General features: G+C 41.4%; 1 protein-coding gene across 3 annotated transcripts in view; it reads right to left on the bottom strand.

Annotated features, from left to right (window-relative positions):
* Positions 1-1966: 1966 nt before the first annotated feature.
* The window catches only part of LOC122550911 (interleukin-13 receptor subunit alpha-2-like), a 62201-nt gene continuing 51007 nt past the window's right edge, over positions 1967-13160 (bottom strand). For 2 of the 3 annotated variants that reach the window (XM_043692340.2, XM_087988377.1), the window contains 3 exons: positions 12886-12979; positions 3989-4079; positions 1967-3003 (listed from right to left, as the gene is read on the bottom strand). In XM_043692340.2, the coding sequence (XP_043548275.1) occupies positions 2878-3003; positions 3989-4079; positions 12886-12979 (311 nt within the window). In that variant the 3' untranslated portion in view covers positions 1967-2877. The remainder of the gene's footprint in view (positions 3004-3988; positions 4080-12885; positions 12980-13160) is intronic. The other variant, XM_087988378.1, reaches the window with a different exon arrangement.

Genomic DNA, 13160 nt, shown 5'->3' with positions numbered 1-13160 from the left:
ATGCCTACCTCCCATGAATTAACAAAAAGCATACTTACTTTTAGTGGCACGGTGGCTCAGAGGTTAGCATTGCTGCCTTACAGTGCCATGGATCCAGTTTCAATTCCAGCCTTGGGCGACTGTCAGTGTGGAGTTTACACATTCTCCCCCGTGTCTGTGTGGGTTTCTTCTGCGGTGCTCTGGTTTCCTTCCACAATCCAAAGATGTGCAGGTTAGGTGGATTGGTCATGCTAAAGTTGACCATAGTGATCAGGGATGTGTAAATTAGGTGGATTAGCCAATGGAAATGCAGGCTGAGAGGGTAGCGGGATGGGTCTGGGTGGGATTGCTCTTTGGAGAGCCAGTGTGAACTTGTTGGGCAGAATGGCCTGATTCCACACTGTAGGGGCTCTATAATGGAAACAACTACCTTAAAGTTTCACTGGGTGTTGGTGGTGTTATTGTAGATTCAGGCAGTGACAGTCATGTCATTGTCAGAACACTGCCTCTGAAGATAAAGAGAATCAAGTGTAAAACCTGTTTACACTTGGTAGTGGCCTATTCTCCACCACTGAGAGCACATCTTGATAAAGGTCTAACCTTATACATCTGAAGTCACATCTGAAACTATCGGGTGCTTCAGTGCGGATATGAGAGCTGGGGAGATTGGAATATAGAGTTAGTATTGGTTGGGAGTGGGGAGAATCTCATCTGAACAAAGAAACTGATCAAACCTTAGGAATGCTACATCTCAGATTGAAAATGAATTCTGTGAAATCCTATGTGAAAAGTTTCGAGAGAACATTTAACCAGTGTTTCAAGGAATTGGGAAGCTGCACAAACACTAGATGAGATGAATCTGTGAGAATGTAAAACCTGTTTAGACTTGGTAGTGGCCTATTCTCCACCACTGAGAGCTACACACAGCCTAGTCAACAAGCTGGTGATAGCAAACCATCTCCAATTAACCTTGTCCTGTGCTATGCACTGGCAAAGGTGGCAGCTACTATGAAGCACCAACAGTGGCAATCAGGGCACATGGTAACAATGGTGTGGATTCAATTTCTATGCAGAGACTTCCACAACAAGGAGTACATTGAGATGAACTAGAAGGAAGATTTTTTTTTGGAAAGAAACCACTTTTAAAAGCATGACCTCTTTAGGAAGTCAGTCAGCAGCTGAAATGCGAATATCAACTGGGGGAGTTTAAACACTTGTCTCGCGAATCAAGGTAATTTATTATATGATGGCAATAAGAAGAACTTAAATTACTAGTCAGGCATAGTTACCAAGACTCTCAAGAGCTGTACAGAATACATCTGCTCCCTGCTACAGCTCATGTAGAACAAGGTGTCTCTGCCCAAAGGCTGTTTGACATTATCAGCTTGCATGGAGCTCACGCAACTTCAACATTAACTCATTGAGAACCATTACCTCATACAATATAGGGCTGTACAGCACTGAAGCTGACCTAAAAAGAAAGTTTATGCTTCACCCAAACCTGCTCCCATTTTCCTTATTAAAACTGTCACCATTAGCCCTTTAAGCCTCCTGAATAGTTTTCTAGTCACTTGCGTGAGGCTCTCACCTTTGTCAACCCATGGAATGCCACAAGTCAGGAACAAGAAGTGTAAATAAAAATCAGAAAATTATCCTAATAATTTTCATTAAAATAGAAATAGAATACAAACATTGATATAAAGCATTTCCACAAATCTATACTTTGAATCACCTAACATTGTACAATTAGACTGCATCTTGAGAATATAATTTTACCACCCAACTTCTCGGCTGAAGTATGAAACTAAAACACACACACAGCCCATTTTAGATTTGGACAAAATCAAATCTTTGATCCACAGTGACATTCATCTTGATGATAATTAATTATCTTTATCAAACAGGAGCTCTGAAATGCTTGCATTTTTTCTCCAATTGCAGTCTGCAAAGCTTCTTTAAAGCAAGTTAAAAATCACACAACACCATGTTATAGTCCAACAGGTTTATTTGGAAGCACTAGCTTTCAGAGCGCTGCTCCTTCATCAGGTGGTTGTGGAGCAGGATCATAAGACACAGAATTCATAACAAAAGATCACAGTATTATGCAACTGAATGAATCAAAACCTGCAACCCATTCTAACAGATGAAATACTTAACAGCAATCTAGGTTTGTTCAATATATCATTTTAATATATCATTCCACATCCTTCCTATAATGCAGTGACCAGAACTGTACGCCATACTCCAAGTGCGGCTGCGCCAGAGTTTTGTAAAGCTGCAGCATGACTACACGGCTCCAAAACTTACTCCTTCACCAATAAAAGCTAACACACTGCATGCCTTCTTAACAACCGTATCAAGCTGGGTGGCAACTTTCAGGGATCTATGTATCTATTGTGGTTCTGCACTTAATCTGTAGCGATCAATGAGTTGTAATTTAGGAGAAGCCTATGTTCTGCTTCTGTCTTAGCCCCATTGTGGCTTTCCCTGCCCATATCTCTCTATAACCAATATGAGGCCCCTTACTCTGAAGGCTGCCTGTACATCAGCCTCTGTTAAATTGCCAGCCTTTGTTCCAGGAAAGCTGTACCACACGAAGGCCTCTTTACTGTCTCCATTGGCAGCCTTATCCATGTGAATAGGCTGGTTGGCTCCATTAGCCATCTCTGGGAAACCTCTCTACTCATGAGACTCTGCCAAGGTACCATTCAAAAGTAATTCCCTGTTAATTTCTTCACCCACCTATTTATAAGTTAGGATCATGAGAATTCAGTCTGATAGGGCATCAGAACTAATCCTGAGCTATGAGGAAATCTTGATTGACAATGCTGAGCAGTTCACAACGGACAAGCCATGGAAGAAATAAAGCATTCCAAACACAGGTTGTTACACTCAGGATTATGGCAGATGCATGGATTGGCGGCAGTGAAAGCTTCCTAATTCTTCAGTTTGGGGACTTTCTTCAATGACAACTGGAAGGCACTCATCAACGTTTGAGACTGGTACCTGACAGTTCATCCAATTCTGTTGAGGAAGGAAAACTGCATTATTCTGAAATTTTTTGTTGTTATTGCAATTATTATTGGATCAAACACCCAGATTTTACAGAAACAGGCCATTCATCCCATCATAACTACACCTGCCCCAACTCTTTTACCAAGCTATTCCATTTCTCAGTCTCAGCTCTTTCTCCACCGCGTTCAACTATCCAGCCAATGTACCTTTTAGTGGAATGGTGTACCTGCAATCAGCCATCCTTTTAGGCTGTGCATTGGAGATGCTTACAACTGGCAACACAAAACATTTCCCTCTCATTGTCTCTTATACTTTTGTTAATTCTCTGTAATTACTGGTGCACCTATATGATTAGGGGTGGGATATAAATTGGACAGGGGCCTATAACTAGAGAATGACCCCCTGTGCCAGAATACCATTTATAGAGCAAAGACAAACATTGAACCTACATCCCCAATTGCGATCCTTTTTTTTTGTTGAACACAGCAGCAATAAATGGTTTGAACCCAGAAGCTTTTGGTATTTGGATTATCAGACAGACTCTGGAGTTCCAGCTGAAATACTGCAAGTGAGAAAGAAGGAGAGCTTGCAACCCCTTCCGTTTTCACTTGTGAGGATGAGGTACTGGTTCAGTCATTGTGGATCATGTATGTTGCATACATGAAGAGGAATTATTTATAAAATTAGAGATTTTCTATTTGAAGGCAAAGCACAAAATGCATCATTAGCTAAAAATAAGCAGGTGATTGACATTTGATTGACTAGCCATTAAACATTTTATTAAATAAAAATCAAAAGGACTGCGGATGCTGTAAATCAGAAACAAAATCAGAAACTGCTGGAAAAGCTCAGCAGATCTGGCAGCATCTGTGGACAGGAGTCAGTGAACCTTCCTCATTGGAGCCAAAATGTTAACTCTGATTTCTCTTCACAGATGCTGCCAGACCTGCCGAGCTTTTCCAGCAATTTCTGGATTTCATTAGTACCTGCCTACCTGGAAATCACCGTTGTATTCGTCAAATAATGATTTGAACTTCTTTTGAGGACTGGGGATTGGTTTGAGTACAAGTTCCAACATGCTGTAACTAAACATGTTCAATACGTTAGTTCAATCCGCATTCACTTTACATTAATTTGCAAATAATTACAGAAGAGCATTTGGGATAGTTTGTGACTCTGATAGCTAAGAAGATGAGTGATATTGGGTCAACAGCCCAATTCTGATCTCACTCCTTATTATTTCTGTTGAAGTCAATGGGAAAGCTGGAAAATAAGCTGCCGGGTCACTTACATTCATCATATGCCATTCCACAAAGTCAAAATGTACCCTTTTGTTTGCTAACACAGTTTTGAAATACTCATTAAGGTAACATGATTTATTGGCAAAAGTGAGGACTGCAGATGCTGGAAACCAGAGTCTAGATTAGCGGGGTGCTGGAAAAGCACAGCAGGTCAGGCAGCATCCGAGGAGCAGGAAAATCGATGTTTTGGGCAAAAGCCCTTCATCAGGAATGGAGGCAGGGAGCCTCCAGGGTAGAGAGATAAATGGGTGGGGGTGGGGGGGAGGGGCAAGGGTGGCTGGGGAGAAGGTAGCACAGAGTACAATAGGTGAATGGGAGTGCGGATGGAGGTGATAGGTCAGTGACAAAATACTTTATATTAGCTTTGCCATTCTGAATTCTATAGCACAATTTGAAACAAAAGAAAAATAGATTTCTAGACACTTAAGGCATCAGAGGAGAAAGTGGAATTACAATATTAAGATAAAGGATGAGCAATGACCAGATTAAATGGTGAGAGGTACTGGTGGGTTGAATGGCCTACTCCTCTTCCTGCTTTCTATGTTTCTCTAAGAGCAGCAATTTGTGAGTTTGTTTTAGAGATGCCAGTAACCCTGAATTAGGAAATAGAATAACAACTGAGATTGTTAAAATTGACAGCCAAATAATGACCTCGTCCGTAAGTCACATATGAAGATATGAACTAAACTCAAGTCTTGCAGTCACGGAGATCTGCAGCAGAGAAAATTGGTATTTGGCCCATCGCATCTATACCCGCCAAAAACAATCACCTAATTATTCCAGCACAAAAGCAGAAATTGCTGGAGAAACAGGTCTGGCAGCATCTTTAGGAAGAAAGCAGAATTAACCTTTTGAGTTCAGTGACTCTTCGTCAGAGATGAGAATCATTGGACTCAAAATGTTAACTCAACTTTCTTTCTTCCACAGATGCTGACTGACTTACTGAGTTTATTCCAGGAATTTCTGTTTGTGTTTCAAAGCTCCAGGATCTGAAGTTCTTTATTTTATTTTAATTAGTTTAGAACTTGGTCCTTGGCCTTGTCTTCCTTGGCATTGTATGTTCACATCTGAATACTCCTTAAATGATATGAGGGTTTCTGTCTCTGACATCGTTATGGGCAGTGAGTTCCAGATTCCGAGGCAAAAGTGGGTACTGCAGATGCTGGAGTTTAGAGTGGTGCGGGAAAAGCACAGCAGGTCAGGCAGCATCCGAGGACCAGGAAAATCGATATTTTGGGAAAAAGCACTCCTACCAGTCTCTGATTGAAAATGTTCTTCCTCACCCCTCTTCCAAACCTTCTGCCCCTTTCCTTAAATCTATGCCCCCAGTCATTCATCCATCCATCAAGAGAAAATGTTTCTTCCTATCTCCCATATCTCTGCCACTCACGATTTTATACATCTCAATCATGTTTGTTCTCAATCTCCTCTTCTCTAAGGAAAAAAACCAGCAGCCTATCCAATTTCTCTTCAGAACTGAAACTCTCCAGCCCAAACAACATCTCCTTTGCTATCACATCCCTCCTGTAATGTGGATTCCAGAACTGCGCACAAATATTATACCTCAATCTCATAATCTGTGTGAACCCATTTTCATGACTCATGGTCACTTAGGGTAGGTGTTGGCCATTGGTATTATCACTGGACTGTGAATCCAGAGACCTGAAATGTTCTGGGGACCTGCGTTCAAATCCTACCATGCTAGATGGTGGATTTTAAATTCAACGAATATCTGGAATTAAAAGTTTAATGATGACTGTGCAATCATGGCTGACGGTTGAGGAAAAAAAAGTCTGGTTGACTAATGCCCTTCAGGGGAGGAATCTGCTGTCCTAACCTGGTCTGGCCTATATGTGATTCCAGACCCACAGCAATATGTTTGACACTCTGGCCAATTAGGGATGGGTAAAGAATACTGGCCTGGCTAGTTCGACCCAGATCCCGGGAATGAACTTTACAAAAATAACAAAGGAAGACTGAAAGTTGCCACCCAGGTAAATAGTGCGGTGAAGAAGGCATATGGCGTACTGGCTTTTATTGGTAGAGGAATTGAGTTCCGGAGTCCTGAGGTCATGTTGCAGTTGTATAAGACTCTGGTGCGGCCACATCTGGAGTATTGTGTGCAGTTTTGGTCGCCATACTATAGGAAGGATGTGGAGGCACTGGAACGGGTGCAGAGGAGGTTTACCAGGATGTTGCCTGGTATGGTAGAAAGATCGTATGAGGAAAGGCTGAGGCACTTGGGGTTGTTTTCATTGGAGAAAAGAAGGTTTAGGGGTGACTTGATAGAGGTGTATAAGATGATTAGGGGTTTAGATAGGGTCGACAGTGAGAATCTTTTTCCTCGTATGGAGTCAGCTATTACAAGGGGGCATAGCTTTAAATTAAGGGGGGGTAGGTATAGGACAGATGTTAGGGGTAGGTTCTTTACTCAGCGAGTTGTGAGTTCATGGAATGCCCTGCCAGTAGCAGTGGTGGACTCTCCCTCATTATGGGCATTTAAGCGGGCATTGGATAGGCATATGGAGGATAGTGGGCTAGTGTAGGTTAGGTGGGCTTGGATCGGCGCAACATCGAGGGCCGAAGGGCCTGTATTGCGCTGTATTCTTCTATGTTCTATGTTCTATGAAATTAGGACTGATAGAGCACATTCAGAACAGGAGATTTGGGGTGAATGTTGACAAGATTAAAAATATATATCGGGCATTCAATAACCTCTTAAGCCATATCACGACCCAATTATTTCATCAAGGCTACAAGAATTGTATTGGCTGCTAAGTATGAGTTTTAGTAATAAACATCCTTTGGCTTATTTGTGAAATCACAGATCACTTAATCTTAAAATGTAACTTGCCAAATTCAAATAACAGATAGTCATCCGTTCAAACAATTCAGAATAAAATTGGAAAATTTATACTCATTAAGGTCTGGGAAATCAATTATTTCTCCACTTCTTCCATCAGTGTCAGTACCAATTCCTTCCAAATCAATCCAAAAAATGCATTAATAATGTAAAACTGCTTATGTGTTGGAGCAACTTAGAAAAATACCTAATGTCTCACCAAAATATTTTTTTTCCATTTCCCATGCATTCTTTGAAAGAAAATAAGAAATAGATAGATTTCCAGACAGGTCAAAGTAGAGAGCAGAATTACAATGTTGAGATAGGGGATTAACAAATAGGGGATTATTATATGGTGAGAGAAATAAGTTTGTGCTAATTTGTGACCAAATAATGGGCAGTTCTGTTCTATGGAACAGCATTCAGGAGAACTGAATTATATCTGACCAATTCCATCTCATTTAGTGGCCTCACACATGTCAAACCTGAAGAGATTTTCATCCTCACAGACACCAACACCCTCTGAAAAAGGATCATACTGGACTCAAACCATTAACTTTTCTCAGTCTCCACAGAAGCTGCCAAACCTGCTGAGATTCTCCTGCACTCTCTGTGTTTGCTTCTCCACTCAGTTTTGACCATTCTTATGATAAAGTAAAGGGCTGGTGGAGAGAGAAAATTAGAATACAAAAAAAAGTGAAAGAGAGTGAAAAGAGAGAAAGCCAGAAAAAGAAATGTCTACATTTATGTAACACCATCTATCATCTCACAAACTTCTTCACATCCAATAAGATATTTCTTAAATGATAGTGAAAGGAGGCTACAGGGAATCGTAATGCAGCATATTTTTTTTCGTGATTTAAATGTCCCAGCTCCTATGTAGAGAACTGGAGACCATCAAATGTGCAGTGCAAGCTTTGCTCTTTCATAATTTTGTGTCAGTAGATACCCTACCACCAATGCACACACCCTCCGGAATCCCTCTGTCTGTAGCAGATTTCAAGCTTTGAAGAATGAAGGTTATGAGAATTGACAAAGATCATCAAACACTCCACAGATACCAGGGTTACCCTCTTGCTATGGACAAGATCAATTACTTGTGGATCACAGCTGGTTTGAGCTGTCAGGTTGGTTGGAAATCTGGATTGATATCCTCAAGTTCTGGGAGAAAGGAAACTACATGCCAAAGCTTTTTCTTAATTGTCTTCCACAAAAAAAGGATAAATACAAGATGACACATATTGTGTATAACCAGGGGCAGGAGAGAGCTGAATGGAACAAATTGTTCCCATCATATCAAATTTAACATCCATAGCTCACAGCCAAGTGACGTAGCTGTAAACTGCCTGAAGTTCATTGAAGAAAGGCAGCTAGTTTTAAACACAGAGTAAAGAACTGAAGAAAGTATAGTTTGAAGGAATGAATAATGGTGGTAAAAGTAAACAAAAGGAATAAAATCCAGTTTCTTGATGATTTAGTGGGTAAGTCTCCAAGGCAGTGTGGCATTCTGATACAAAGAACAAGTTTGACTCATGACGCTCATTGAGAGTCACTGTGATGCTGGGCTGTGAGAATACAGCAACTCCATTCCGGTTTCTCCAAGTTAATGAGGGGCATCCATAGGAAAAAAAAACAGCCATGGTACTTGTTCTAAATTGGTAGCACTGTGACCTCTGTTGGAAAGTGTACCAGTGCGGAACATAAATGAGGATTGGGTTCAAGTTCAGAAAGAACAGCCCTCCTGTGGGATAACCTTCTAATGTTCATAACTGTGGTGGCATTGACTTTGAAATTCCTTCATGAGTCCTCCAGCCTCCTGACAGGGCATGCCATCTGTGGTTCCTGGAGGTGTCATCATTGACCTCTTATCTCTAGTTTTCCCACCAACACACCTCTGTCATCAGTCATCAATTACATCCTCACTTGTGATGAGTTGAAGGTGCCAGTGTTGGACTGGGGTGGACAAACTTAAAAATCACACAACAGCAGGTTATAGTCCAACAGGTTCATTTGGAAGCACTTACTTTCGGAACGCTGCTCCATCATCAGGTGGTTGTGGACTTGATGAAGGAGCAGTGCTCCGAAAGCTAGTGCTTCCAAATAAACCTGTTGGACTATAACCTGGTGTTGTGTGATTTTTAACTTTACTTGTGATGGACAGTCTTCCCACACCGACTGAAATGCAAATGGACCTTTTATTTCTCAATTGGTAATTCCTAATATTCATAGAATTATAGAATCCCTACTGTGCAGAAAAAGGCCATTTGGTCCATCGAGCCAGTGATGACCATCCAAAGAACATCTCACCCAGACCCAGGCGGCTACCCTATCTCTTTAATCCTACATTTCCCATGGCTAATGGACCTCACCTACGCATTCCTGGACACTATGAACAATTCAGAATGACCACTCCACCAAGCCTGTACATCTTTTGGACTGTGGGAGGAAACTGGAACACCTTGCTCCGTGGCAATGAATTCCACAGGCCCACCACTCTCTGGCTGAAGAAATGTCTTCTCATTTCCATTCTAAATTGACCCTTTCTAATTTTAAGGTTATGCCCACGGGTCCTAGTTTCCCCGCCTAACAGAAACAACTTCCCAGCATCCACCCTTTCTAAGCCGTGCATTATCTTGTAAGTTTCTATTAGATCTCCCCTCAACCTTCTAAACTCTAATGAATACAATCCCAGGATCCTCAGCCAATCATCATATGTTAGGCCTGCCATTCCAGGAATCTCTGCTGGACACGCTCCAGTGCCAGTATGTCCTTCCTGAGGCGTGGGGCCCAAAGCTGGACACAGTATTCTAAATGGGGTCTAACCAGAGCTTTATAAAGTCTCAAAAGCACATTGCTGCTTTTACATTCCAACCTCTTGAGATAAATGACAACATTACATTTACTTTCTTAATCACGGACTCAACCTGCAAATCAACCTTTACAGAATGCTATACTAGCACTCCCAGATCCCTTTGTACTTTGGCTTTATGAATTTTCTCACAGTTTAAAAAATAGTCCATGTCTGTATACTTTTTTTTCAAAGTGCAAGATCTCGCACTTGCTCATGTTGAATTTCATCAGCCATTTCCTGGACCAGTCTCCTAAACTGTCTAAATCTTTCTGCAGCCTCCCCACCTCCTCAGAACTACCTGCCGGTCCACCAAACTTCGTATCGTCGACAAACTTCGCCAGAATGCCCCCAGTCCCTTCATCCAGATCATTAATATATAAAGTGAACAGCTGCGGCCCCAACACTGAACTCTGCGGGACCCCACTTATCACCAGCTGCCATTCCGAAAAATAACCTTTTATCACAACTCTCTGCCTTCTGTCAGACAGCCAATCCCCAATCCATGCCAGTAGCTCACCTCAAACACCATGTGCCCTCACCTTACTCACAACCACCCATGAGGCACTTTATCAATGGCCTTTTGGAAGCCTAGATAGATGACACCCACTGGGTTTCCCTGGTCTAACCTACTTGTTACCTCTTCAAAGAATTCTAACAAGTTTGTCAGACACAACCTCCCCTTACTAAATCCACACTGACTTGTTCTAATCCAATCCTGCACTTTCAAGAAGTTAGAAATTTCATCCTTAACAATGGATTCTAGAATTTTACCAACAATTGAGGTTAGGCTTAATCGGCCTGTAATTTTCCATCTTTTGTCTTGATCCTTTCTTGAACAAGGGGGTTACAACAGCAATTTTCCCATCATCATTTTCCCTGACTTCAGTGATTTTTGAAAGATCACAGTCAGCGCCTCCACTATTTCCTCAGCTAAATCCCACAGAACTCTCAGGTTTAGCCCATCGGGATCAGGAGATTTATCGATTTTTAGACCTTTTAGCTTTTCTAGCACTCCCTCTTTTGTATTGACTACTATACTCAACTCCGCCCCCAACTCTCCTTAATTGTTGGGAGATTACTCATATCTTCCATTGTGAAGACTGACACAAAGTACTTATTAAGTTCTTCAGCTATTTCCTTATCTCCCAGCACTAGCCTTCCAGCATCATTTTGGAATGGCCCAATTTCTACTTTTGCTTCTTGGTTGTTCCTTATCTATTGAAAGAAACATTTACTATCATTTCTAATATTACTGGCTAGCTTATCTTCATACTCCTGTAATTACCTTTATTTAACTGTAACACCGTTACTTCTCGATTTCGAACTGCAGACTGAACTCTACTATATTACGATTGCTGCCTCCTAAGTGTTTGCTTACTTTAAGATCTTTTATAAAGTCTGGCTCATTACATAGAACAAGGTCCACAATAGCCTGCTCCCTTGTGGGCTCCATCACAAGCTGTTCCAAAAAGCCATCCTGTAAGCATTCCATGAATTCCTTTCTTTGGATCCATTGCCCGAAACGTCGATTTTCCTGCTCCTCAGATGGTGCCTGACCTGCAGTGCTTTTCCAGCACCACTCTAATCTAGACTCTGATTTCCAGCATCTGCAGTCCTCACTTTTGCCTAACATTATTCACTGAGTCCACCTGCATATTGAAGTCCCCCATGATCACCGTGACCTTACCTTTCTGACATGCCCTATTTATTTCCTGGTATATCTTGCATCCCTGGTCCTGACAATTGCTAGGAGGTCTGTGCATAACTTCCATTATGTTTTTTTTTGCCTTTGTAGTTCCTCAACTCCACCCACACAGATTCCACAGCATCTGACCCTATGTCATTCAGTGCCATAGATTTAATCTCATTCTTAACAAACAAGGCAACCCTGACCCCTCTGCCCATCTCGCTGTCTTTTCGATAAGTTGTAGATCATTGAATGTTTAACTGCCAGTCCTGAACCCCCTGCAACCATGCCTCTGTGATGCCTACCACATCATAATTATTGACGATCATTTATGCCGTTCATTCATCTGCTTTGTTACGAATACTACAAGCATTTAGATAAAGCGCCTTAAAGCTAATTTTCTTATCCTAATGATTTCCAATAACTCTAATAATATGTCCTAATATATTATTCCTTTTTGCTTCATTCCTAGTCTGTCTTGAACTTATTGCTGCTTATCTTTCTACTTGAGTCATACTACCTGCTGCTTTCCCTTTCCTTTCCCTCTGACTCACAAGTTTAAACTCCTACTGACCACCCTATTTATCCTTTTTTGCCAGAACACTGGTTCCAGATCAGTTCATCTAACCTGCACATCTTTGGACTATGGGAGGAAACTGGAGCACCCAGAGAAAACCCACGTAGACACAGGGAGAATGTATAAATCCTGCTAAGATAGTCACCTGAGGTTGGAATCAAACCCAGGTCCTTATGCTACCCACTGAGGCACTGTACCGCCCCTGTAAACAGAGAGAGTAGCTCAATCAAAGGGCTTTTTTTTAACAACACAATATCTAAAATCTTTAGAATTTATTAACTAAAGTGTCTTTTAATTCTCAAGTTTCACGTAGCAACATGGAACCCAGTCGTCTGCCTTTGAACCTGCTCCACCACTCAATAAGATCCTAACTGCACATGATCTTCTCACAGCTTCAATTCCTGGGTGATTCCAGGGAAAACTGAGAAGTTTAGTAATCCTATTATCCACTCCGTTAAACCAGGAGGTTGATGGCACTCTCCCTTACTCCCAGGCGAATGGTCTCACACTAAAGCTCCAATGCAACCCATATATCCTCAGGACAGTGCAGTAGATTTGGAACCCTTTGCCAGTCAATGTAATCAAGGCTGGAACAACTAGCGATAACCAATGAACCTTTGGATGGAGAATTACCTTTTGAATGCAAGCATTAGAATCAATCCTACCACCATTACCAATACGGCCAATATAATCAGCATCCAATAAACGTTAAACATTTGGACTGGTTCTGTAAATAAACAAGGCAGTTTTTATTGATCACAAGTAATATTCAAAAATTATATCTAAAAAAGAGTTGCATTGTGATGTGACCTAACGTAAAATGTGATAAAGGCGAATTACATTTAAAGATATGGCCTGAGAAATGTAATCATGCCCTGCAGTATTACAGAAAGGAAACAAGTGAAGTC

The sequence above is a fragment of the Chiloscyllium plagiosum genome, unplaced genomic scaffold (assembly GCF_037043375.1).
Source record: "Chiloscyllium plagiosum isolate Xiang-an unplaced genomic scaffold, Cpla_swu_hap1 HiC_scaffold_6, whole genome shotgun sequence".
In the NCBI taxonomy this organism is placed as follows: domain Eukaryota; kingdom Metazoa; phylum Chordata; class Chondrichthyes; order Orectolobiformes; family Hemiscylliidae; genus Chiloscyllium; species Chiloscyllium plagiosum.
The sequence above is the reverse complement of the archived record's forward strand: the minus strand, read 5'-3'. Positions and strand labels throughout refer to the sequence as shown.